This window comes from Pteropus medius, unplaced genomic scaffold, assembly GCF_902729225.1.
Source record: "Pteropus medius unplaced genomic scaffold, Ma_sr-lr_union100, whole genome shotgun sequence".
Lineage (NCBI taxonomy): Eukaryota > Metazoa > Chordata > Mammalia > Chiroptera > Pteropodidae > Pteropus > Pteropus medius.
The window spans coordinates 5,344,926-5,372,918 of record NW_024349801.1 but is presented as its reverse complement, the minus strand read 5'-3'; the positions used below and the strand labels follow the sequence as shown (position 1 = coordinate 5,372,918).

Below are 27,993 nucleotides of genomic sequence, written 5' to 3'. Positions count from 1 at the left end.
TTTTCTAACTCAGACTCGTTCTCTCGATTCTTGCTGTGATATATATTTCTGCATTTCTCTCCTAGCCCAAGTTGTGAGGTGCGACACCAAGCTGAAAGACAAGTGCAAAGGGTCCACTTGCAACAGGTAAAGTCTGGATCCCCTCTCACCGCTCACTCCCTACAGCCCTTTGCAGCACCTGCTGTGGGTTATGGGTCACATTATGATCAGTCAGTTGATGACCATGTAAACCAAGCCAGGTGGAAACTCACAGAAAAATGGCATTCTCTACTTTTAGCACCAAAGGTGTGCCGTGTTGAACGGGACATAACTCAGCTTGCTTCATGTCATGGATTAGAGTGACCACGACATCCCAGAGTTCCCTCTGACTGCCACCATTCGTTAAGAGCTTGGCACACAAAGAGCCACCTAGACGCGAGTCTCTCAACCTTGGCACTGCTGACAGTTAGGGCCAGATAATCCTTGGTGGTGGGGGCTGTTCTGTGCACTGTCAAGCAGCATCGCTGGCCTGGACCCACGAGATGCCAGGAGCACCTCCTCCCTAGCTGTGATCACCAGCAATGTCTCCAGAAATTGCCAATTGTTCCCTGAGGGGTAAGATCACCCCTAAATGATAACCTTTGGCCTAGAGGGTTGGCCCAAACTCTGGGTCTCCTCCTGCCTGGATGTATATTAGTAGGAAGGAGGCATCCAAACTACAGATGCTCTGGGTTATTAGTTCAAAAGGAATTTCCAAACTGTAGAAATGCCAGATGTGCATGTGGCAGATGTGCTATACACATGAGACAATCTTGACTAATCCTTTTGCGCAACTGGGGGCTCCATTCTACCTCCCTGTGTGAGGGGCTCGCAGGGTGGCCCAGAGTTCTGTTCAGGGCACATGTGAGCCAACAGTGCCATGGCTATTGACAGATCCAGCAAGCCTGCTGCACAATCTGAGTAGGCCCGCTTCCTGGTGGCCACTCCCGGAGGAGAAGCTGCCAGTGTAGCCTCAGGTAGTTGAATGAACTCATCTAGCTGCTGGAGTCATTGAGTATTGTCCGCTTGGATGTCGAAGAATGTCTGCCAGGAAGAATGAGTTTGGTTTTGGCAGTGCAGCTGCTGGGCTGCTCTTTCTGGCAGCGAATGGCCAACAGGTGCAGCAGCCACATACAGAACCTCAAGATCATGGTTGGAAAACCATGTCATTGGTAGAGGGGTCCTTACTCGTCTTCCTGTGGACTCTGTCATTCATTCATCTAAAGCTGAATCACATCATTTAAAGTATGCTAAACAGAGTAGGGAGCAGGTCTTCTTTTATACCATGGGGATTTGGCATTTGGCCTGTCAGAACACTTGACTCAGCCTTTGGCAGGAGTGTTATGAAAGAGACTTTGAGCAACGCAGGATGAGGTCGTTCAAGAGGCTCATACATTGTCCCATGAGCAGCTGGCAACAGGCCAGCAAGTACTGCAAAAGTAAACAGTCCATTTGTCGGTGAGATGAGCAAGATGTGGCAATGGTGGCTGATGCAATAACTGTTCCTGTGCACAGTGCTGGGGACATTTGCACATCTCCGCGTGTGCTGGGAAAATTGGGCAGAAAGAAGGCAGCATCTGGAAGGGATACCCACTCCACAAACTCGTGGGTCCAGGATTTGTGGAACGCTCCTGAGTTGTTTCTTTGTGATGGTGTGACTCTCTAGCCCGCAAGTTCATTATGAGAGCATCATGCCTGAGTACTCAAAAGAAAAAAATTACAAGATTTGGAGAACATCTCCTGTTAGACAGCTTCGAAAGAGTTCCTAAGTCATGGGCAGATGGGACCCTCAGGTGGGGAGAAGGCAGGGATCCGTCCACACGAAGACTAGTAGAGACCTCCTATCAAGAAATATAACTCATTCTCGCTTGCAAACATGAGACCATCTACAGTCTCTTGCCTACAAGCCTTCCCACCACCTGGCACATCAGTTTTCTATGCCTCGTACTTTTACAAGAATAATATTTCCTGGGCTTGTTTTCTGACTTTAAAAGGTATTCTTGTTCATTGTAATTCAGAAAAACAACAATGACCAAAAAAAAAAAAAAAGTATAATGAAAAAAAAGTCCAGAATCTCCTCAATATCGGTAGCAATTTGCTGTCATCCCTCCCAAACTTTTTTTCTGTGCACTGATTAGGATGCGCTTATCCGATCTCTTATGTTAGTTTTCACTTAAGATTTCCCAGTCAGTCACTAAGCAGTCCTGAAAAAGTAGTCCTGTAACACTTTGACATGAGGCTACACAAAAATGTTTGGCCATTCCTTTGACACCTGTTGGCTTATTTCCAGTTTTTCACAGTTGGAATAACCTGTGGGTCTAACCTTCTGACTTTTATCTTGGGATACACACTTATGAGAAAAGTTCAAGAATCAATGAATTTAAGGCTTTCTGGAAAGACTAATTTATACTTTCCATGAACATGAACACCATCGAGTTGTATTCTATTAAAAAAAAAAACTTGCAATTTGACACTTGGGGAACCGCACTTCCTTTCAATTTGTACCTCTTTGATGACTGATGTTTGAGGATTTGTGTGTGTTTGTGTGTGTGTGTGCGTGTGTGCGCGTGTGCACCTTTTGTGCCATTTGTCTTTGTTTGTGAACTGTCCATGTATTCACAGCTCTGCCTTAAACATAAGTCTTATGCACATGAAAATAGTCCTTAAGAAGGTCAAATTGAATCTGTAATTGTGTCCACGTGACTATAAACTTCAGCCTGGGTAAATTGTGATTTGTTCGAAAAAAGACGATTTTTTCTTTTCGGGATTCTACATCACTGAAGCTTTCCTATATGTAATAATAGAGCCGTCGAAGAAAAAAATAAGTGAGCTTTATTCAACGTGTTTACCTCTGAAAATCCTTTTCTTTCTTCCCCATCAGGTACCAGTGCCCAGCAGGCTGCCTGAATAACAAGGCAAAGATTTTTGGAACTCTCTTTTATGAAAGTGTGAGTGTGGCCAATATTTCTTTAAATGGCTTGTGTCTGAAATGCTGTCATGTGTTGTTCAAGAAGGGTGGTGGTTTTTATGTAAGATTTTCTGTTTCCTCCTTCGTCCAACCTTGCATTTGTAGAAATGATCCACTGATCTGTGCGTATTTATGGGCTCACAGACTTGTGAGGCCACCTTTGGGTACTGGGGCCAACCCCCATGAAGATCAGTCTCCATTTTAGACGGAGCGTTAATATGCTCCAGTGCATGGGGAGAAAGGGCTGTTTGTCGCTGTTCTTAGTTTGTTAAACACCTCGGATGAGTTTTTAAGATAAGCAACCCCAGGAACAAAGACGTGTTCTAGAGAGAAGCAAGAGTCAGAGACGGCGTGAGCTTTGGCCCGACTTTTTGACTTTTTGTGGGTTGAAGACAAGCATCTTGGGTATTTCTGACAAAGATTGCTGACAGAGATAACTTCAAATGCACTTATGGTCTTCCCCCACTTCTCCCCCCAGTCGTCCAGCATATGCCGGGCTGCCATTCACTACGGGATCCTAGATGACAGAGGAGGCCTGGTGGACATCACTAGGAATGGGAAGGTCCCTTTTTTCGTCAAGTCTGAGAGAAATGGTGTGGAGTCTTTGAGGTAACTATTCCATGATCAGTGTTCCTTATAACTTCTTTTCTGGTTATAAAAATATTGTCAAAACTTGAAAAAGTACTGAACAATAATAAAGAATCAAGAAAAAAAAACAGAGATGACTTTAAACCCATAACTCAGAAATCACCTCATAGGCAATTTAACACAGTTCATTCCAGTGGGCCTCTGTGTGTGTATGTGTGCGTGCACGCATGTGCGTGTGCGTGTGCGTGTGCGTGTGCGTGTGTGTGTGTGTGTGTGTGTGTGTTTAATTTGGTTGGGTTTTGACTCCTGCTTTTTCTCCCTTCCTAGTCCCCAAGAACTCCTCAGACACGTCACCATTAACGGTTGGATGGTGTCTTTGCGTTCGTAAGCTAATTCTGGATTAGCACTTCTTACTTCCTAAAAATGAGGCTTTTCATTTTTAAACCATTCTTACTCCTTTTGCAAAATAATGTTCTGTAGATGCTTTTGATGAGTCAGACCATCTTCACCATTCTGACTTTTTGGAGAACAGTAGGGAGGCCATGAGGAGCAGCAGGAGATCACGTCTTGATCTGTCTGTGGAATCAGAGGCTAAAGTGATCCAGGAGTGTGGAGCCTGACAGAGGTCACGGAGTCAAACAGACCTGGCTCTGCCTCATCCTCGTGCATGACCTTGGGCCTGTTTCTTCATCCCTTCCGGGTGGCAGCACCCTCACTTGTAAATGAGGGCCATAGTCGGCCCCAGGGCTCATACCCAGCTAATCCAGACTGAGACAGCGTGTCAGGGGTTCCCCATGACAGGGCCCATTCCAGGGTCTGAGGCCAGGAAAGCACTGAGCAAATGCTCCCACAATTGTTCCAAGGCGGCATGTCCCATCTGAATTGTGAGGCCATTCGGAACATTTCAAAAATGACGTGAGTCAATCCCTTTTGAAAAGTCTGACTCTTCAGGTGGTGTTGGAGTATTCCAGATTCTGTCTGAGCTAGGGACTTGGGGGTTACGTAAACAGCAACCGAAAAGAAGAGCAAGGAAGTCTCAATGAAAGCAAAGAAGATATTCGCAGAGATGTCAGTTGGATGACCTCAGCGCTGGCCACGACAAAGCTCAGCTGTCAGGCTGGGCCAGGTTCGGGTCCTGTCTTGCCTGGGACACTTGTCCTGGAGCCATTTCTGTTCTAAAGTGGATTCTTCACATTGTGGAATTCAGAGAGTCTGCAAACATCAATGCAAAGCAAATTAAAGCTTTATTTTCACTAACGTCTAATTGAAATGTCGTATTTCCTGCCGTTACGAATGTTGGCTCCAAACCAGAGCAGCATCAGCGGGTCTGGTGACTCTCTCACTGGTAGAAATCCACTTGCTGCAGACAGCTCTGGAACTGTTACCTTAAAATGACAGTAGTCAGAAGGCCCGCCTCTAGATTCTGTTTTTAATGCATTAATAAAAAAAGTGCAGCTATTACTCAAACACAAATTTGTTTTAATACTTTGTTTGTGACATTAATAATAACTGACTTCCCTTTAATCTTTTAAACTTATCATATGCATTTTTAAATCATTACTCTGAGAAGGGGTTCGTAGGCTTCATCAGGCTGCCAGAGGGGTCCTAGGCACAAAGACGTTAACGAGCCATGCTCTAGAAAGTTCTCATTCTAGATCCCGCTCTAGAATGTTCTTAGGGCTTTCAGGCTGATGGAAAACAAGTTGGATAATGTAATGTTGAGCATGTAAATAAAATAAGTACAGGAGCAAGCATGCACTTATAGAAACCATTCTGTTTGCATTTACCTAATGTTTTCTTTTACAGCAAATACAAAGCTTCCAGCTCGTTCACAGTGTCAAAAGTAAAAGGTAAGCTGGCGGTCTTTTTTTAATGTGACCATGATACACAGGTTATTTGGGTTTCCCTGGAAATTTTATTCTTCTTAGTTGTCAATTTAATGTTTATCATGCCTGTTAACATTGCTGTTCTCAGCATTGTAAAGGCTTTTTCAAGAGTTTCCTGAGGAGGTTGGTTCTTTAACTAGTTTCTAAATGTATCTGAACTTGGCATTGGCCCTAGAGTGCTGAACCAGAAACACTGGCCTAGGGTTCCAGCTGAATGTCACAGAAATAGCAGCTCCTGGGTCTCAAGAGTAGCTAATAGGTTGCATAGGGGATGTTGATTTCTACTGATTGATAGTGGCTACCTGGAACATTGTGTTGAAAAGGAGTCTGAGGCCTCATTCTGGGCTCAGCAGAATACAGAGCTCGATGGATTAGTAATGTCTGCCAGAGATATGAGAGGGAAACGTGGCGTATGTTCATGTGGCAGGGTGGGATGCATCCATGGGAGAGCATGCTATAGTCACTACCTGCCTCACGCCAAGTCCTACCTATGGCTATTTTTGTAAATAAAGTTTTATTGGGGCATAGCCATGCCCATTCATTTATGCATCATCTGTGGCTGGTTTCTGCTACGAAAGCTATTGCATATATTTGCAACGCTAATATTTCTAGGAAGCTAGAAATATTTATTCTCTGTTTCTTTAAGAAAAAGTTTGCCCAGCCCTGGATTAGCTGAGGGCATGCTGTCAGAGACCACAGGTAGCCAGCAATAGAACCGTTTTCTTACATCTGTTGTTGAAACACAACATGTGACTTTGAAGAAAAACATCACCAGTCCCCTTGGAAAGAGCTCTAGGCTGGGAAATAGAAACCTGTGTTCTCACCCATGCCCTGCGAGGTCTCAGCTTTTCTGAGCCTCAGTTTCCTCATTTGTATAATTAGAATAATACCTGCCATGAGGATCCAAGGTGATAATTAAGGGAAAGGCTTCAAAATGGAACAGCACTATGCAAATGAAAAGTATTGTTGATCCATAAAGAAACTACTGCAGGTGGTAACGCCCTTGACCAGTAAACCCACTTGGGCCATAGATTTTGTCTTATCCCTTGAATGGCCTTAGGTGAAGAGCCAGGAGCCCTGGGGCTTGACACCCGCTGGGTTCTCATCCCAGCTTTATTTGAGGACCAAGTGAACCCCTAGGACGTAGGTGTCTAGCGACTCAGTTTATGGACCAGTAGCCTACGGCCCAGCTCATCACCTGACCCTTGCCGGTGACCTGACCCTTTTCCACCATTGCTGTCCACAGTGCAGGACCTGGACTGCTACACCACTGTCGCTCAACTCTGCCCATTCGAAAAGCCAGGGACCCACTGCCCAAGGTAAGGCGCCCTGGCATCTGGTTTCCAAACACAGGGGCTGAGAGAAGAAGGTGCCGTGCCGGGCTAGGGGTCATCTGCTGCCAGTGAAGCACAGCAGAGTTCTAGCTGTGGCCCTTGGATGTGCACATGCAGGAAATCAGTCAATTCATGCTCAAAGTCAAGGGCCCACTAGACCTTCCCTGAGACCTCTGGTTCTCAACCCTGGCAGCACATTGGAGTCGCTTGAGGGGCATTAAGAGCACAAATTCCCAGGGCCCCTGCCCTGACCACTGAAATCCAAATCTCTGGGAGTGACCTCGCAGGCCACTGGCCTCTTTAGGAGCTTCCGGTGAGCCCTGTGGGGAGCCAGTCCCCAGAGCCTTGCTCTTGGGAACTTAACTGAGAAAATGACTGTGCCCCACGTGATGTCGCCTCCCCTCACCAGGCAGAGTACCTGTGTTTATAGCCATGACTTCATTTGCCACCCAGCTCTTCCCGAGCCCCCTCAGACAGACCTTGAGATGTGTCATTTGGTCTCTTAGATCAGTCCATAACTCCGGAAGCTGGAAGTTGCTTCTCCCCTTTAAATCAGCTCATTGGTTCTTCTTCTTGATCTGCAGTATTTTCCATGGATCACTTTAGAAATAGCTTATTACAACCCAGCTCTGTGAGGTATAATTTGCACACAATAAAATTCACCCTTGATGAGTATACAGTTCAACGTGTTTTGACAAATGAGCACACTCATGCAGCCACCGCCACAATCAAGATAGCATTTCCGTCACCCCAGAAAAGTCCCTTGCAGTCAGACCCTCTCCCGCCACCTCTTACCCACAACCCTGCCAACCACTGATCTATTCTCTTTCGTTCTAATTTTGCCTTTTCTAGAATTTCATATAAATGGAGCTGTCATAGTATGAAGACTTTTCTGTTGAGCTTCTTTCTCTCTGCATAATGCTTTTGAGATTCATCTGTGTTGTTGGGTGTATAGGGTTTATTTTTTCCACATTGCTGTGTGGTGTTCCATTCTGTAGATGTGCCACAATTTGTTTGTCTAAGGAGTAGGTTTTACATGTGTCTCCCCAAGCCTTCACTGGCTGAGTTTTAGAGAATGAGGCATCATAACATAAAATAAAAAGTGTCCTCATAGCATTTGTCTCTGAAGTACCCATTAGGTCCTCTCAAAAGTTGGGTGATGTAGCATCCTGTGAACCCTTATCCTGCACCTGGAAGCTTGTGGATTCTTGAAGGGAAAGACTGACCTAAACACTAATCGGTGTGAGCAGAAAAAAACCCTGAGAAGGTGCCAGTGACAGAGAGGAGACTGGATGGGGTCCCTGAGTCCCCCCATTTGCTACTTGCCTTCATCAGGAAGCTTTCTCACTGGCTCCCACCGCCACTGCCACCACCACATGCCGACCTCTCCTTGAATGTTCAAGTGACAATAACAACCTTTTAGTAGATTCCCCCAAATACTAAAGAAAAGCAGAAGAAAAAAATTTCAGCAAAAACAAACAAAAAGAAAAATGACATAGTATGAGTATCCAAAATATGAGTTTCTGACCTGCTATTCTAGAAGATGTAGGAAAGAACCGTCTTACCTACATTTTTTTTCTTTTGTTAAATCTCACACACACACACGCATCTTTCTCTCCCCCGCTCTCCTGCCTCCTCCCCTCACAGGATCATTTCAACTTCTCAATCCCTTTACCTGGCTCTCTTCCCTCCCAGAATCTTGCCTGTGTTGGGGCCAAATGGCTTCCGGGCACCATTTTGGTTTCTTGGTCCCTGGGCCCCAGCCCATGGTGTACTGTTCCAAATAAAGACAAAAGACCTTTTCTTAAGTAAAGTTCATGCTTTTTCCTGGTTTGAGTCTGTCAAACCATCTGAGGTCCACCCATTTCTAGTCTGAGGCGCTCTCCTCATCCTGTGTGCGGATGGCAAGGATGTGGTGACTGACACAGCAGTGATCTAACCCCTTTTCCGCCTCAGGTTATCAGCGCCCCCTCCCTGGAATATTCTGTGACTCACTGAGGTGAGGGCCCTCCACCCTTTCCTCTCCACACAGGGAAGTTGCCTTTTAAAAAGTCTATTGATTATAATCTCCATAATGTCCCCACAGTATGAACTGCCAACACCCAAGATCGGGAGGTACAACCTCTTAGAGTCCCACACTCGGTATCTATTCCCTTTCACCGCGTTTGTGTGTGTCTTTTTTTGTTTGGGGTTTTTTAAATCTATATGAACTGTTTAAGAAGAGGGAAAATATCTTCACCACTGTCAGGGTGGGAGAAGTGTATATTTTTTTTCTTAAAGACTAAACAATATGATTGTTTCCTTTCACCTAAGAACTTAAACCTTGAAATTCAAATAAAGAGGGCCAGCTGCTTCTCAAGAAGTTTTGTTTTCTGTTCATCATAAGCATCACACAAATGCCTCTTGGTTTCCAGAGTTCATTGTCCGGCACACTGCAAAGACGAGCCGTCCTACTGGGCTCCAGTGTTTGGGACCAACATCTACTCAGACGTGAGTATGCTGGCGTTTTCGGTGACTACCTCTCAAAGCCTCAGAAACCGCTTTCCAAGGTCCGGATACTGGACACTGGAGATCTCATTTCTGTGCCTCTAGCTAAATTTAGACCACTCGTTTCTGCAGCCATTGCCCTAGTTTCCCATTTATAGAGATATTGGTACTTCCGCCTGTGTGTGCTTATGAATACAGATGCGGGTGTACCTCATCTTACACAAACGTTTTCGTAGTGCGGTCAATCGAATCCCGCTTCCTCGCTGCCGTGCATTTTTAATGTGAAGACTTTCGTGCATCACCTGCTCCCTTTCTCCAGATATCTAGTAGTCTTTTCCAGCTCTCCTGATGTGTTCATAGATACCGGCCCACTCTCCTCACTGTACTTCTTTATGGCTATGTATGTATACACTTAACTAAAAGCACACAGAAGAAAATGCAAATCGCACTAATTTACTTCTTGTTAATAACCACTTTTATGACATTAGAGCCTGTCCGTCCATATTTCCCTCCTAACTTTAGCAAAGAAGCTTTAGCCTGAGTTTTCTTAAATGAATCCTCTGGAACACAGTTGAGTTCCTCTAGCTGCCCAGGGTTTAGGGACATGGTGACTCAGAAGACGTGACTATGGTTACTGCTCTGCCCAACAAGCTGTGTGATCTTCTTGCCAAGCCATTTACTTCACCGTTGAATGAGCCAGCTGGGATTTTCTAGTCCAGGGCATCTTTCAGATCTACATTTCCATGATTGGATCAGCATCATTCATCCCCCGCTAGCATTTTTACTCCGCTTTTTCTCACTTTCATGGTTCTCTGTCACCTGCCACCATCACCTTTGCCTCCATCTGCCTTCGTTTGCTCCAGATTACTATAAATGTGAGGACACTGAGTTCTGTGAAGTCGAAGCAGCCTCATGGCTAGCCTTTTTTCCCCATCTTTTTTCTTTCCTCTTTAAATGAGTTTTTTTTTTCTTCTCAAAAGCTGTTCAGCTAAAATTGAGTTCTAACGGTTTAATGGAGGAGTAAAATAAGGTATATCAATCGTTATACTAAATGTCTGAACCAAAGTCTGCTATTAAAAGACAGACTGTGTGAGAACAGCAAGGGTGACAGGCCACAGAGGGCGGTAACCCCACGGGCACCTTGGGGAGAGGGCTTTTTCTGATCTCCAAAGAAGCCACTGGCACCCATCTGAGAGACAAAAAGAAAAAGAAAAAGAAAGACAGAGATTTCGATTTTAAAATGACTTAAAAAATAAAGGGATGGGCCCAGTGATTCCAGCCAAATACAAAGAAACAAACAAGTTCACTTGTACTGGCAATACAATATTCTATCTGCTAAAGCAGAATTTAAAGTTAAGCTTGCTGACTAGTACAACGCAATGAATTATGCAGTGACACAAAAAGTACAATCTATGAAGATATGCAAATCAAATCTATATGCACCAAACAACATAACAGCTAAACATATAAAACAAAACCAAAAAAAAAGAGGTTAGAATGCAAGCAGAACTTGATGAAAATTCAGTAATAACATAGAGATGTCTTTTACTGTGTTTTAGATTCTTTAAAAACACCATCTCTAGGTTTTGTTATCCCCAAACCTAGGAGGAGGAAAGTGAGGCTCCAAATAACCTGCCCCCAATCACACAAGCTAGTACATGACAAAGACGAGATGCCGTGAAGGGGTGTCTTGCCTTACGCTCTGTCCTTTTCCCGCTCTATTCTGCCTTGCTCGGATGTACCTGTACTCGTCATTACACCGATGTGAACAGGCACGTGAGTGAAAACCTGTGTTCAGTCTTTAGCTAACTTGTTCTCTACAGTTTTGAGCCTTTGGAACCCACGGTGCTCACGACGAGGCTTGGCACGCAATGCATGTTCAATGAACATTTGTTGAAAGAAAAAATAAATGAAGATACTACAATAGTCGATGCTTAAACAGTTTTTCAGAAAGTAAAAGAAGGAGGGAAGGGAGAAACAGAGAAGAAAAGGAGAGGAGGAAACAGAGAAGGGAGGGGGAAGAGAGACAGCTACCTCCGTTTCAGAGGCTCTTTTCTGGCCTCGGTTTCTAGGTCACTCTGTATTCTGGGAAATGATGATGCCTTTTGGAAAATGTCTGTTTAGCTAAGAGATTTATTTTGGGAGAGTTGTCTCCAGATCTTCGAAGGGCCTAATAGCGCTGCAGTGCCTGCCTGCTCACCCGAGTGCATTACTTGGCAGGCCCCTCTCTTTGTGGTGAGCTGCAGGCCGAAGCATCAGGGTGTAGCCCCAAGAGCAAAGTCTGGGTCAGAAAATGCAAGTTTAAGTCCCATCTGTGCCATTTACCAGTTGTGAGATGGTGGACAAGCCTCTCCACCCCCCGCCGAACCTCGGTTTTCTTATCTGTCCTCCGTGCCTCTCTTGGTGGTTGGGTGAGTTCTCATACTCGCACATTCATTAGAATCCCTCAGAGGGCTTGTTCGAACAGATTTCTGGGTCCCACCCCCAGCATTTCTGACTCAGCGAGTCTGGGGTAGAGCCAGAGAATCAGAATTTCTAACAAGTTCCCCAGTGATACTCATGCTGCTGGCCTGGGACTGCACTTCAAGTACCACTGGGCTAGAGATGACAGTCCCTTGAGAATTTTCATAAATGATGATAGTGACAGTAGTGATTATGGTGGTGATATTTGTTTTATTAACGAACATCTATTGAGTGCTTACTGTGTGCAAGCCTGCATTCAGCCCTTGATCTTACTGAATCCTCATGATAGCCCTCTTAAGCTATTATTGTTCCCTATAGAATAGTGTACAGCTTGCTGGCTCTGAGTGGCGGTCCAGACTCTGCCGTTTGCCAGCTGAGTAAGTTTGGGCAGGCTATGTGACCTCCCTGAACCTCAGCCTGCCACCTGTTAAGAGGGAATAATAATAAAATCTACCTTGTAGGGTTACTGGGAGTTACTATATCAATGCATGTGAAACTTAGAACAGGGCCTGCCTTGGTAATGCTCAAAAATGTTAGCTATGATGCTCCCCACTTTATACTAAGAAATTAGAGATTCTGAGGGTTTCAATCATTATCCAAGGCCACAAAGGCAACAATTGGTGGAAGCAGGATTCATTTCTAGCTACACTGAGACTAGATCTCTGCTGCTAACAATTGCTAATAAATATTCAGATATTCCTGTCCCGTGGGGCCCTGAGAAGAGAAAGTGAACAACCTGTATCTTTAAGGAAGTTCGATGAGAGGAGAGGCGTGGGAGAAAGGAGGGGAGAAAAGGAAGGAAAAGAGTTTGCAGGACATGGGGTGGGGGGTGGTTGGAGACGTATTGATAACAGACGGTACCAGGCCTATTGCATGAGAAATATCTGACCATAGGTGTGAGGTTTGCGTACTCCTGGTTCATGGTTTGATGTTATCACAAAAAATTCCTATGCCACTGGTATCCAGAAATTCTCCAGGGATAGGAGGCAAAGGACTGTCATAGAGGGCACAGAAGCAAAGGACACCGCCTCTTGGCAGCATTTAGTCAAGAGGATGCCGCTCCCCAGTCAGGGCCTGCAGGAAGGCGAGTTTGGGACACCAGAGGGATTAGTCCCTACTGGAGCTCCAGCGGGAAATAGCCCCGGGCCTCACTTCTGGGAACTCCCTTAGCAGAGTGAGCAACACCCGGAAGAGGCAGAAAAAAATGTCAGTTCTGCCTGCCAGTAAAAACAGTAGGGTGCTAGTGCTCACTGACAAAGCTCACCCCACGAGCGGTGAGAACTTAGAGGAATTCTAAAATAATCGTTTCACTTCAAAAGTCTCCCGCTTCTCTTTGGGATGACTGCACATTGATTGCTTCTTAATCTTTGGGGAGACAACAGCTTTTGAGGACCAGAAAGTTATAGATCCCTTCTCCAAGAAAAAAAAAGGGGCTCCCTGGTGCACAGAGGGTGACCAACCATCCTAGTTTGCGACTGAGCAGTTTCCCTGGGCTCAGCGCTGAACCCAAGAAGGTTCTTGCTGACCCTACTGGCTCACAGAGTTCTGCCTGTAACTTCTGAGCCTCGCAGACTCCCAGGAGGCCACTTTAGGCTATGGAATCCTGTCCTCATTCGTTTATATTAAAGAAGACAAGATGTGTTGATGTGGGGTTTAAAAAAAAACAAAAAAAAAACTGGCCTTCAATTACCCAGGTAAATCAGTCACGGAAAGCAAGAAATCCAGTTCTCCAGTCTTCAACATGAATGTGCGTGTTGGCTCTGAGGCCCTCCACCTTTCCAATAGCAATATTAACAAGTGGGGAGGGGCCTTCTGCTGTGAAGCATTTTTCTCCTGATACAAAACCATTAGCTTCTCTGGAATGACCTGGGTTTTGAAGGACAAGGCAGTCGCTGACAATCTGAGGGGCGGATCCCTTGAGAGGGGAGGTCGCAGTTTCTGAGCAGGCTGCCGTTAACTTCTGGTCAGTTAACAAGCACCTGCTCCAGTAATAGTTCAGATTTTAAAAGAGCCTATTTTAACTCATTCTCTCATGTCTGGTGTTAGGAAAGGGCTAGATAGGTTGCTTGTCCCATTCAAAAGGCAATTCGGGAGACATCTTCCAAACGCAGATGGGCCAGGGACAGTGGCAAGGATGGGGGGGACAAAGGAACTCGGGGACAGAGGCTGGACCGAGCACAGATGACCTCTAGAAAACATTCTCCTCCAGGTTAGGGGATTAGCGTTCTCTCTCCTTCTCTTCCTCTCTCTTTATCTCTTTCTCTAATTGTGGTAAAATACGTATAATATAAAAGTTTCCCTCTTAACCAGGTATAAATGTACTGTTTGGTAGTGTTGAGTATATTCACGTTACTGGGTAACAGATCTCCAGTTTTTCATCTTGCAAATCCGAAACTGAACAGCGACTCCTCATTCCCCCTCCCCCAGCCCCTGGGAACTGCCATTCTGCTTTCTGTTTCTGTGAAGTTGACGCCTTTTTATACCTATGTAAGTAGAATCATACAGGATTTGTCTTCTTCACATTCTTGCTCTTTTCGTGAAAGAGATGCTGGCTTTGTTAACCAGTGGTTGGAAGCTTGGTCACTCCACAGGTGGCTACTGGGTCCCAGGTACTGTGCAGCGGGGTAGGCATGGAGAGAAAGCCCAGACCCACTCTCCTGCTGAGTGACCTACTGCCTTGGTGGTGTTTAAGTTTTCCAACTCAGGACATGATTAGAAGAGGCCTGTGTCCCCCACTTCTTGTACCACACAGGGATGGCATAAAGCACAACCAGACCCTGTTCACCCTGTCCACCCTTGACACACATGGAGTCCAGAGGCTCACCCCTCTGCGATGGCCACAGCCACAAGTCACTAGGTCACGAGTGAGGCAGAACTGCAGTTAGTCTTCCTGCCCTGTAGATATCGGGTCTGGCTTTTTATCTTTAAGTTGGTTAGTTGCCGAGCTGAACTGAGCGGCTGACTCCATCAGTCCGGTTGAGCATGTCACCAGGTGTCACTGGGGCCATTCTATGAGTAACTCTATTTTCTATATATAGGTATCCCCCGCTTTCCAAAAGTTCACATAATGTGAACTTTCGGAAAACTAGATATACTCTTCACTTTCTGCCATTTCAACTATGGGAGGTTTCATAGGAACCCTCTACCTTCAGATAGACAGGGGAAACTTGTAATTGGAAGTCATCAAGCTCAAGGGACCTAATAAATGGGACATTTTTGTTGTAAGAAGCAGTATCAGTTGCTGTAAGAAATGACCACAAACTTAGTGGCCTAAAACAGCACAAATTTATTCTCTAATGGTTCTGGGGGTCAGAAGTCCAACACAGGTCTCACTGGGCTAATATCAAGGTATCCTGCTGGAGGCTCTAGGGGAAAATCAATTTTCTTGTTTTTTCTAGCTTCTAGAGCTGCCCCTACTTTTTGACTTGCGGCCCCTCCCCCGCTCTGTAAAGCCAGCCCTGGCCGGCCAGGTCCTTCTCATGCTGCCTCTCTCTGCCTCTCACCTCCCTCTTGTAAGGCCCCTTGTGAGTCCACTGGGGCCACCCGGATCATCCAGGACACTCGCATCTCAAGGTCTCCTTAACTTAGTCACAACTGCAAAGTTTTCTTTGTTTATGTTTTCGTTTTTGTGTTTTTGTTTTTTTGCCACATGAGGTCACATAGTCACAGGTTTCTCGGGATTAGGACATGGGTGTTTTGGGGGCCATTATTCTACTGATCATAGAAGCACAAACTTCACACTCAGCCAGACCTCAGTCGGAATCTCTACTGAACCATTAACTGTCTTTATGGTTGGCAAAATTATCGAATCTTGCTAAACCCATGCTTTCTGACCTGTAAAATGGGAATAACAGTAGTTGCTCATCTCAATGGAAGATTAAATAACAAGCAAAAGGCCATCAGCCCGGGCCCTGGTATTTAACATGTTCAGTGTCAGCGTTAGCTCTGTTTACCTTGAAGGAGGCCGTTCACCCCACAAATGGGTTAACTCAGCCCATCCGTGCAGCTCTGGCTGCACCTGACAATTTCCCGATGAGTGTTTAAAGTACTGAATCTTGGGCTTCACCCCAGAGCAGCTGAATCTGGTGGGAGCGGGAGGGGTTGGGAGTCTGGACCTGTCATCGTGATCCGATGCTGTGGGTGGCTCTGAATTGCTGCGAGGGCTGAGATCACTGCCAAGGCCATTGTCAGATTTTAGCACAGGCCAGATGAAAGGATCACAGAAGAGGCAGGAGGGTGTTACCTACCTGGTTCTTAACCTTGAGTATGCGTCAGAATCACTCGGCCCTCATCTGGGGAGATTCTGAATCTGTGGGTCAGGGTGAGGCCCAGGCGCTGGCATCTTTTAGCAAGTACCAGCCAGTCCACCCTGAATGAACTGGATTCATTACTCCCAGACAACCCGATCTGAGGACCATTTTTTCTATTGGATAAGTTAAGGCCCTAATGAAAGTTTAACTCAAGGGTTTTATTATGCAGGGACTGGACTACGTGTTGACTTTAGAAAACAACACACCTTGACCCTGTTTGAAACCCAACAGCTCCCTTGACACCTAGAGTAAACCCAGACTCCCACTGTGGTCCTCACAGGCCCACCCGATTGGCCTCTGCCCACCTCTCACCTCTCTCATCACGTTTTGCCTGACTCGCTATATTCCAGCCACCCAAGGCCTTTTTCTGTTCCTTGGACAGGACCCCAGGGCCTTAGCTCCAACTGCTCCCTCTGCCTCAGTTCCTGTGCCCAGAGAGAGTCCCATGGCTATGGCCAGTGCCTTTTTGTCACTCAGATCTAAGCTCAAAGGTCATAGCAGGAGCAGTCTTCCTTGATTAACTGTTCTATAATTGTCCCCCTCCTGGTCATTTTATCTCATGATCTGGTTTTACTTTCTTCATAGCTCGAGTTACTTGTTTGTGTGTTTGTTTACTTGTCTCCCTCTATTCTATGAAGGCAGGGTCTTTATTTGGTTTTCTGAGGAATCATCCTGCATCTAGGACAGAACCTGGCCATAGTAGAGGCTCAGAAAATATTTGTCAAGCAAATGAACAAAGGAATGAATGAATGATGCCAGGTCTCTCTGGAAAGACCACTGAAGAATCAAGGTGGTGACAGTCATTGCTTTGGGGTTGACATGGCCCGCACTCCACCAACCAGGCCGCCGAGTAATGGTTGATCCCCAGCGGGGCGTCACCCGTGAGCCCATCCTCCTTGATGGTGATCACTGCTCTTCCTGTGCTTTCAGACTTCGAGCATCTGTAAGACAGCCGTGCACGCAGGAGTCATCAGGAATGAAAGTGGGGGCTACGTGGACGTGATGCCTGTTGATAAAAAGAAGACGTACGTGGGCTCGCTCAGGAATGGGGTCCAGTCTGAAAGGTAGGGATGCATTCTCCGACTCTCAACACCCGAAGCCAGCGGGGGTGGTCCCTGGGGGTCCTGGCAGGAGGGCCTAAGACAGTGCCTTTAAAATAAAACTTGGGCAGACTTGCATTAATTCTTACCAGAACATCCAGGACAAGCCTGTTCACGTCTCTTTCTTTCTTTTTTCAAAATAAGAACTTTTTTCTTTCTATTACCAATGCATGATTTTGTAGAAAATTTAGAAACCTCAGATGAGCCCACAGAGAAAAAATTGTTCAAAACCTGTCAACGGGGGGAGTAACTGTTAGATTTTTGGTGCATATCCCTCTGGTCATGTGTGTGTGCATCCCCCACCCCCAACACACACACACAAAACAATGGGATCAAATTATAATTACATAGTCATTATATATGGCTGCATAATAACATAGTAACATAGAGTCTAGAGTCCAACAGACCTAGGCTCTGCATCTTACCAGCTTCATGACCTTGAGCTCACCGCCTAATTTCTTTGCGTCTCGGTTTTCTCACCTGTGATATGGGAATAACAGCAGTCTCTACTTCCTTGTCGGAAGGATTCATTGAGATGATGCCCAGTTCTTTCTAGAAGGACATCAGTCATGTAGGATAGGAGCCCACCCTAAGGACCTCGTTTTAATTTAATTACCTCTTTAGAGGCCCAATCTCCAAGTACAGTCACATTCTGAGGCTACTGGGGGTTGGGACTTCAATCTGTGAATTTGGAGGGGGGACACGGTTTAGTCCATAACAGAGAGGAATGCTGAAGTCTTTAAATATAAGGGGCCCTCTTTAGAAAAGAAATATAAAATCAAGAACACAAATGTGCCAAGGACTTTGAAGTTTAAGCTTTCATGGCTCCACAGAGCTTGGCACCTGGCTCCATCCTCCCATCTCCCTGGGACACTTTTGAGCCTCAGGATGGTGCTATATGTGAAGACAATGCGGAATCAAGTCACTGAATCACACACAGTTCTTCCCAAGGATCCCTGCACGGTCACTGCCATCAGCCCCAAACAGCTAGAGTTAACAGCGTTTGCAATTTCTCCCTCAACATTTGCAACCTTTGTTTGGGAAAAGCTTAATGAAGGGAAATTCCATTGATTTAATGGGAGGGAAATGAAGCAGCTGATGAGGTGGAATTTCCTGGCCACGCTGGAAAAAAATCCCAAGACACCAATCCGTTGTGCTCTTTGGACCCCTTTAAGAGAAACAGTTGTTCTGAGATGCCGACAGGTCTGCCTTTGTTCTCTACTTGTATTATCCTTGAGGACGTCACAGCAGTTCCCCGAGGGCTGTGACAAGGGCTTACTGTGTGGCCCCAAAAGTGGGAGTCTGGGGAGGGCAGGGGACCAAGAAAGGGTCCCAGAATTGACATTTTCTCCTACTGTCATCCCCTTCACTCCTCCAGTCTGGGGAGGCCCGTCGTTCTTTCCCTCTTCCGAGGGACCCACCTGAATTGCCACTGTCATTATGAGTATCTTGCAGGCAGCCTTTCCCAGGCCCAAAGTGGCTGACGCCCACTGCACTATTAATCAGCCAGCTCCTGCCCCCTGAGTGGTGGTAAGGGGGGCTCGGTGTCTCACAGTGGGCTCCCTAGGAAAGCAGATTCTCAGGCTCACCTCCAACCTGCTGAATCAGAAATTCTGGGAGTGGGCTCAGCAGGCTGTGAGTGTGACGTGCCTCCCAGGGGTCCTGAAGCACACTGGAGGATGACAACTGCTCCTGTAAGGATGATAGAAGGTGACCGCGCCTCTGGCATATGCAGTCAGCGCTATACGTGATTCTGATATTTTGCCATTAAGAGTCATTCCCTTACTACATACTCACGGTGTACCAGGACCTGCTGGGATCCATGGCACCAAGATGACAGAGTCCACCCTGCACATACAGAGGGAAGAAGCTAGGCCTGGAGGGCATGTAGGGTCTGATGGCATTTGGGACCTTGCTGCACTGTGTGTCCTTGGGTAGGCAGTCTCCCTGAGCCTGAGTGCCTCCTCTGTCAGATGGCTGCCAGGAGGATGAAATGGGACAGTGTGTGCCAGGTGCTTACTGGTGGTTCATAGTAAGTGTCCGATAAATCCTGTGGCCCTTGTAGCTGTGACATAACTTCTGAGGTCAAACCTCAGGACACTATGGCTCTTTTCACATAGGGTCATAATACTATAAGAAATAGCCTACAGAGATTATCTTTGAGAACAAGGAGGAAAGCCTCTTGTAGGAATTCGTTCTTTCCTCCTTGTCTCTATCCTTCCAACACGCTCTCACCTATCAGATGTCTTACACTTGGTGAGCCCTTAAGATGTCCCAGGCACTGGGACCCAGCAGGGTACACATGGCCTGACCTCTGCCCTTGTGGGACTTGTTATCTAGTAGGGGGACAGATGATGCAGAAACAAGGACTTTTTAGTAGAAAAGCACAGGGAGGGAGGTGCAGGGAGCTGAGCACAACAAGCAAGACACCTTCTTACTGTTCAGAGGCACCTCCTGGTGACATGGCTCGAGCAGATATACGGACATCTCTGGCGTGGCCATGCCCCGACCTCCCCTTGTTTAGATAGGACCTCAGCAACCCTCTACACGGAGCCCAGGGCTAAGAAATTTCCCCGGAGCCTGTTCCCATCAGGAATTGTGAGAACCGACATGGGGCTGCAGGGTAGCACTGTCCCCAACATCTGCTGGGACCCTAGAGTGGTCACAGTTGGTCCCAAGGAAGATGTGGGCACTGGCCATACTGTAACTCGTTCACAGCAAAATATGTTCTAAATTTACGGAATCCTTCAATCAATCAAACAAACCAACAAAACTCTTCTGAACAGAGCACTCAGCACAGGGGCCGAAAGTTGGTTCTGCTTCAAAGAGGCAGTGGTTTAGCAATGACCTTTTTCTAGAAGAGGATTTCCTGAACGTTTTGAAAGGTGGCCGTGCAGAATTGGGACAACATAAGAAGACAGGCACCTTCTCTCTCACACACATGCCACAAAGGATAGCAGAAGAAGAGAAAAGTGTCAGGAAGAGCTTTTGATGTTGGGAATGGGGTTTGTCTGAATATTCTCAGGAAGAAGCTGGACATCTGGATGAATATCAGTTCAGGATTTTTTCCTAGGCCAAAACCATTTTTTAAAACCTATTTCACAAGAAGATTGGGAAATATGCCAACAATGACATCGACAATTCTTTGGTCCCTTCTAGGTCACCCTGCTCCTGGAACTGCCAGCTGTCTTTTTTTTTTTTTAAATCCAGTCCGTGTTATGTGGTACTAAATGGTGACCACTTCCTCCCTGAGTAATTTTCACTGGCAAGGGTGAACCTCCAGGACACAGTCATATCTTTGCAGCTTCTCGTGGACCTACAGGCACCTGCCTCCTGCGGGGCTCCTAGCATCTGAGCCCCCCATTGCAATCTAGGGTTAGCCAATATCATCTTTGAGGATGGCATGGCCACAGCCCATTCATTTAGGATAATGATTAGAAAGGGGTCCCAGAGTCTTGACAGACTTGGGTCCACATCCCAGCTATACCTGAAACAGGTATTTCATTTGGGACAAATTGTATCACTGCTCAGAGCCTTGGTTCCTTTCTGTAAGTGGGAAGAACTTGAGAGATCTCGTGGGGTTACTGCAAGGAATGGATGGGTAAGATGATGTCTTAAAAAACTGAGGCAGCATCTGTCGTGTAGTATGTGCGTGTGTTTGGCAGAGCTCCTGACACAGAGGAGTGTTAGCCCCAGGAGCAGGCGAGTGGCTGGGAATCCTTAACCAGGACAGAGATGGTGACATCATCTGAGACTACAGTCATGACATATCCCAGAGCACCTTTGTCACAGCTCATCAAGTAGATCAGCGGTTCCTCATGAGCTGAGTCAGCTGAAGGGAACTTCCCAGAATCTTCTCAGACTAATTCAGGTTCTTCCCCAGTTCTACAGGGAATTTTTGCATGGGTTTTCTCTTTATTTCTTCCTTCCTTCCTTCCTTCCTTCCTTCCTTCCTTCCTTCCTTCCTTCCTTCCTTCCTTCCTTCCTTCCTTCCTCTCCTCCCCTCTTTTCTCTCCTCTCCTCTCCCTCCTCTCCCTTTCTTCCTTTCTTTTCCCCTTCTTTTGAAAATAAGATTACAGAAACTTTAAGAAATAGTGAAACTGATTTTAAGAAATTACTATCACTAAAATTTCACACCCAGAAAGGACCACTATACACTATGCGATTCTCTCCAGATTTTTCCTGTTTACACATGAACACCTTATTTTTTATGTTTTTATAACAGTGGGATCATAGTATCTGCATCGTTCTATTACTTATCTCTTTCTGGTCAGCAGTGGGCTGCAAAGGTCTTTCCTAGTCAGTCCGATGTAGCTGTGCCATCATCTCGGTGGCTGCACGCTGTTCCCTTGTGTGGCGAGCCCATCATTTCTTTACCCAGCTGATGGACATCTGTGTTGTTTCCTTTTTTCTTTTACTGTAATAAACAACACTGCAACGAACATCTTTGCACAAGCCCGTGTACTTTCCTGACACCTTTTTTTTAGGTAACTTCCTCTTAGTAGAATAGCCGAAGCTGCCAAATCGATCTCTTTATGTAATGCACAGTGTGACTCTCTCCTGTTTAAACCCTGCCCCTAGTGGCCTTTCATTGCCCTAAGAAGAAGATCCCCTCACCTTTCAATGCAAGGTCACCCCTGATCCAACACTGCCCGCTTTTCTGCCCTCTCTTGGTACCGCCCCTCCTCATTATAGACTTCTCTGTGTTCCTTGAACATGCCAAGATCATTCTCACCTCAGGGCCTTTGCACCAACTTTATCTGACCCTGGACCCTCCCAGCTCCTATATATTCCTGTGGCTTGGTCCCCCTTGTCATTCAGACCTACACACACATGCCACCTCTCTGAGGAAGCAAGCATTCTCCTACTGTTGAGTCTGCAGTTGCCCTGCTCCTCTTCCCAGACCTGGTCTGATCCCATTGCCCCGGATTTTATTTTCCTCCAAGGAACCACCACTCTCTGAAATTATTGCTTATACATATTTATCTGTTTATCTCCCACCCCCAGACTATAAGCTAAAGAAGGCAAGACTCCCATCAGTTTTGGTAACCGCATGTCCCTAACACCCAACCCAGTGCCTGGCACATGGTAGGTGCTCAGTAAACATGGGCTGAATGACAGATTGTTGAGTTCGGCCATTCGTTCAGAACTGGTTGAGGGATTTTTAAGACCCTTTATGAAAATTGCCCAGAAATGCTGTGCCAATTTCCACTCCCTTTGTACATATGTGGGAGTTATAAGCTAACCCAAAAACGGAATCAGAGGGCAAGGTTTAGAAAAGTAGGTTATTTTGTAATTTACCAAATTCACACTCATTTTTCATCAAACATGCACAACTGCCAACTTACACAGTAGAACTGGTGCTTAGTAAATGCTCAGGATATGAACAAATGGGGGCCCGCCAAAGGCTTTTTGAGCAACCCAGACCTGGAACTGACATCTGGTGCTATCGCATCAACACGCTCAGTGTCATCAGCACACTGTCTGGCGTGTTAAGAAGCACATACTGAGTCCAGTGGGCCTGCTCTTGCCTCCAGGGTGGACAAGTTGTTCAGTGGGGGTGCTTGGTAGGTCCAGGCAAGATGTCCAGGTACCTTGGGGTACCTATGGGGACAATAGCCTGAACAGCCTCCTGTCCCTGGGAGAACCCACTGCCCCATCCATAGAATTTCCAGCAGTAAGTCGGAGGAGACATAAACCCTGGTAATTTTCCCCAGTGTGGCTTGCCCACCACACGGAAGAGCCAAGTGCCTTGCGGCTCTGGGTGGTTCTCCCAGACTATTCATTTGGGCAGAGAATCCAGGGAAACCTTGCAGCCCAGAGGCCTGAGGAAGGCTCTGGAATCGGAGCCTCCCGGAAACCAGCAGGGCAGCCGGGGTAACCCCAGCCCCTGCACGGCCGCTTTCTTCCTCCATGCGGTCCAGTGGGGACAGCTGGCATGGAGACCACCTCGGCTGAGCATTCTGCTCCGTCTGGGCTCTTGGCTTTTCCTCACAGCCCCATCTCGCCAAGGGCTCCTATGTGATCCATGTTTCAAAAGTTCGATCGCAGGGTAGCCAAAAGCATGTAGCTGTCATGGGAAAATAGGGGAAAAAATAGGAATTCCCAGCAGCCTGTTCCCTGAGGATTGCTCGCCTTACTAAGCAGTCTGAGAGGGCAAAGGCCATATGTCTAGTCCAGCAGTTTTCAGTCTGGGTCCCTCTCCTCTGGAGGAGGAACTCTAAGGAGATCACGCTGAAATCATGGCTGGGTTGTTCCTCTTATGCTTAACCTCATTCATAATGAGTGAAATGCATGTTAAAACTATATTTGGATGCCATTCCCTTGTTTAGATTGGCTGAGACATAAAGCTAGAAGACAAAGAGCTAAATGACATGCTGTGCTGGCAAGCATGAGGGTTAAACAGGCTGCTTCATGCACGGTTGACGGAGTTGTCAATTGGCACAACTTTTATGGAGGGCAATTTGGCAAGCTGGCCAAATGACAAATGCACACACATCCTTTGATGCAGCAATTCCGCCCCTAGGAGCTTGTCCACAGGCACTCTCATGCATATGCAAAAAGTCAGGGACAAAGTTGTTCTCTGTAGCAGCATAGTTTGCAAAAGCACAAGATTAGAAACAACTAAATATCTATTTAAAAGGACCAGTTAGCTATATTATAATACTTTAAGAAAAAGGACTACTATGCAGTTGCATAAAAAGCATAAAAAAGCTCTCTATGTACAGAAAGCCACTAACAATGGCTGTCAGACAGACAATAACAAACTTTAGTCCCACTGGGACCCCTCGTGGATTGCTGGTGGGAATATAAAATGGTGTAGCCGCTGTGCAAAACATCGTGGTGGTTTTTTAAAAAGTTGGACATGCAATTAACATACAATCCAGCAATTCTGCTCCTAGGTATCCACCTCAAAGAATTGAAAACGTAGGTCTACACAAGCACTTGTGCACAAATGTTCATGGCAGCATTATTTACAATAGCCAAAAGTGGAAAGACTCTAACTGTCCATCAACTGTGGAACAGATAAATAAAATGTGGTCCATCCACATAATGGAATATTACTGGCAATAAAAAGGAATGAAGTACTGACTGATGCTACAACATGGATGATCCTTAAAAACAACATGCTAAGAGAAAGAAACCAGTCGTAAAAGGCCACCTACATCGTATGATTCCATTTATATGAAATGTCCAGAATGGACCAATCCATAGAGAAAGAAGTTGCCAGAGCCTGGGAAGAGGGGGAATTTATTATAAATGGTCATGAAAGCACTTTGGGGTTGATTATAATGATCTGTAATTGGATTGTGGAGACTATTGCACAGTTCTATAAATCGGTAAAAATCATTGAATTGAACCTTTAAAAAGGGTAAATTTCATGGCTCTTTCTACTTCAATAAAGCTGTTAAAAAAAATAAAAGAAAAACACTCTTTGGTAAGCTGAAAGAATTCATTCCTATCATGAGAGGATAGTTTTTACTAGCTGTGTGACCTTGGGTAAGTCACTTGATTTCTCCTTACCTCTGTTTCCTCACTTGCAAACTAGGGATGCTAATGACACCTACCCAAGGAAGAAGTAAAGAGCGTATACAGAGTACTCTGCGCAGTGCTCAGTGCAAAATCTGAACACAATTGGTGTGCCATTTCAATAACATCAACACATGCTTTATTGTCATAATACCAGCCTATTAATCTGTCAACCAGATGGCTGCTATTTTGGTTGACAGGTGGCAGCAAAATCCAGGCAGAAGTCTCAGAGAGTGAGTTCAATTCAGACAGACTGGGGCCAATAAATCCCAGAGTTAAAAGAAAATAACTTAACAACCCTGACCTAGATTCAGACCCAGGCCCTTTTGCAAAGAGAATGGAATTTGCCGGCTGTACCTGGCTGGGGCAGACTGTTTCCAGCAGCTGTGGGGAAGGAAGTGTCCCTTGGCCATGGTTCTTCCACCACTGGGACATGAGGGGCACTCTGCTCCCCCTTCCCAGCTCGAGTCCCTACAGAAAGTCCTCCCTCTATAGATAACATGCCTTCTCCCTTCTTTTTCAGCTTGAAGACCCCTCAAGATGGAAAGGCCTTCCGGATCTTCGCTGTCAGGCAGTGAACTTCTGGTGCTGGGGAGCAGGGGGGTCTTCTAGAAAAGGCTTCGGGTTCTTGCTTTTTATTTTTATTTTATCCTTTTGGGGTGGGTGGGGATATGGAGAGGCAGGAAACTTCCTTGGAGCGATTTTCAGTGTCACATCCTTCATGCCTTTGTTTCATCTCGGTACCGTGGAGAAACAGCATCCTGGCGGGACGCCCAGTGGGTCCTGCCGCGGCCCGGGGGTCTCCATATGGATGCCCTCCCTATACGGGCAGTCACGCGAGATGGTTCTTCTCATGTGTTCTTTTGAGTGGGGCGGAGAGAGGTTTCCAAAACCCGCGGAGAGAGCACAGGATTTGGCACTCACGGGGCGAGGCGTTCAGGGGCGTGGGAAGAGGCATTCTGAGCATGTGCAGGGGGAGTTTCAGGAATGGGGTAGAAGGTAGTTATTTAAAAAATTAAAAAACACTGTCCGTCCCTACCAATGGAGAAAAATGGGTTTAATGTTTGCTGGTCAGACAAATGGGCCGGAACAGGGGGCTGGGGAAGTGAGACTCAGGCTCTTCCCTGGCAACCCTCCTTGCGAGCGTCCTGCCATGAGCAGGCTGGTTCTCTATACAGCAGTGCTGGTTTATTTAGAGTTCACCAGTAACTCCAGAGATTTATCTTGTTTTTGTCCTTTCCTTCGTCCACGCGGCCCGTCTGTTTGCTGCCGTGACCTTTGGTCTCGTTGAAGACTAATGAACCAGGTTCCTTACTTCACCCCCTACCCACTGTGGCTCACGCGCCCGCCAGACTAGTTTACATGTCATACTTCACACCAGGGTCTTTGCTTTTGCAAGCAATTCTGTTCGAAGCCCACTTTTTTTTTAAACTCCTAGTCTCTGTTGGTTCCACTGAGACGTCTATGAACAGCCGAAGAAGGGCTATTTGGTTGCCGCTTTTTAAAAATGACCATTAAACGTGCAGATTCCTCTTTCGTCGGATGACCTATTTTTTTAGCAGTGGGAGGAACGGATTCCTTAGTACCTTCCTCGCCGAGGTTAGCAGCTCTGCGGAGAGGAACAGTCTGTGGTTATGAAACCGTCCTGCGGCATAATAACAACAAGAGAGGGTAACACTCTAGAAGGATTTCTCTTCCTGTTTTTGTGGAACAGCTCTTGCCAAATGTTCCTGAGGCTCCGAGGAGTGTGGTGCTCTCTGGCTTCCATCACTTTATAAAAGTTCTTCATAAGCCCAGACCAAAAACCCACAGTGAAATAAAATACCCTTTTGTAAATAGCGTCTCTTTACAGAAGGTAAAATTCCACCCTCCAGCACCGGGCTGGCCAATGCATCACTTTTGTGAATGCCAGTTACAAATCTGATTTCGCTCTCCATCGAAATATTTCAAAGGCAAAGGAATCAGCAGAAAAAGAAAAGGTGGTGCATTGTTGAGTGCCTTCCTAATTAATGCAAAAAAAATGAAGGTAAATAGCTTCTCCTCTCCTCCCTTTAGGGAGTTCGTATAAACAATGAAGCTCTTAGCTTAACAGAGCTGAAATTAGCAGGACTATGTTTTTTCTGTGTGCATTGTGGGCTCGTAGTAATTCATAGGTTCTGACTATTCAACCCCAAATGTCAGAGTGAAAGAATTCGGGCAGCCTGTCAGATATTGTGTCTGGTTACCACCAAAGATCTGAGTACTTGGAAACTTCTGGATACTACGAGTTGTACTGCTGGACTTCGGCTTGTCACCAGCCTTTTGTGGCTGCGACTGTGGCTATGGCGAGCCTGCCAGGTTGGGCTTTTAAAACTAGTGACAGTCCAGGAGACTTTCAGTGGGTTTGCTTTTGAAGCCTCCTGCCCGAGGCAGAATCTGAAGCTTTCGGAGTGAGTCGACCCCATTATTTTAAGTTAAGTTCCCAGGTTCCTGAACACTTCATAAAGCGAACCCATCGAACAGCATAGAAAGTCCTCGCCCCCAGCCAGATCCTGTGCCCTGTTCATTCTCATGAACATTTTGAAACTGGAACCATTTTTCTTCTGAAAATGGAAAGTAAGACTAGAAATGATTAGCCCTTGTAATCAGGGACCACCTCTAATTTTATGTTTAACAGGGTCCATTGTGCCATTAGCACTTAATCCATAAAAAGATGGTAAATCAGCCCAACGGTGTTTCTAGATCTCCTGCCCCCCAAATGAAAAGTTTCGATTTCCTTCAGATTTTTGTCCCATCGTGTCCTGAGATTTCATATTGTCTGTAGGCTCACTCAGCCCGCAGCTTATGTGTGTGCTTTTTTTCTATGAAAAATGATGTATTTACTACTTCCTATGTACAAACGTTTACTGTAAAAAAAAATTTTGTGCTTTGCATGAACAGGGACCACATTGCTGTTGTTTCAATAAAACTGGTTTGATTTCTAAAACGTTTCTATTACATGTATTTTATGGACAAATCCGAACAGTTTGTGAAATAAACCATTTAAAAGCTCCTCTCAGGCTGTTTGCTATTTTGTTTACGCCAATTCTACAGAATGGAGCAGCACACGGGCACAGAGCTGCTAATTACTGTGGTATTTTCGGAGCCTTGAGGAGCCTGATAAATAGGAAGTGATGTCACTTTCAAGTGTGCGAATCATGTGGGGGGTGGCGGGCACCTGTCAAAATGCAGATTCAGGTCCAGCAGGTCTGGGGTGGGGCCTGAGAGTCTACATTTCTCAGGAGCTCCCAGGGACACTGCTGGTCCCCACATCATACTCTGAGTGGTGAG

The 27,993-nt window shown here is 46.0% G+C and overlaps 1 protein-coding gene across 1 annotated transcript in view; it reads left to right on the top strand.

Annotated features, from left to right (window-relative positions):
* CRISPLD2 (cysteine rich secretory protein LCCL domain containing 2) overlaps positions 1–27,716 on the top strand; it is a 63,685-nt gene extending 35,969 nt beyond the window's left edge. Inside the window, exons 8-15 of the mRNA XM_039888756.1 lie at positions 66–126; positions 2,900–2,966; positions 3,465–3,595; positions 5,381–5,424; positions 6,707–6,779; positions 9,209–9,284; positions 16,985–17,118; positions 25,208–27,716. Of these exons, the coding sequence (XP_039744690.1) occupies positions 66–126; positions 2,900–2,966; positions 3,465–3,595; positions 5,381–5,424; positions 6,707–6,779; positions 9,209–9,284; positions 16,985–17,118; positions 25,208–25,262 (641 nt within the window). The 3' untranslated portion in view covers positions 25,263–27,716. The remainder of the gene's footprint in view (positions 1–65; positions 127–2,899; positions 2,967–3,464; positions 3,596–5,380; positions 5,425–6,706; positions 6,780–9,208; positions 9,285–16,984; positions 17,119–25,207) is intronic.
* Positions 27,717–27,993: the final 277 nt, after the last annotated feature.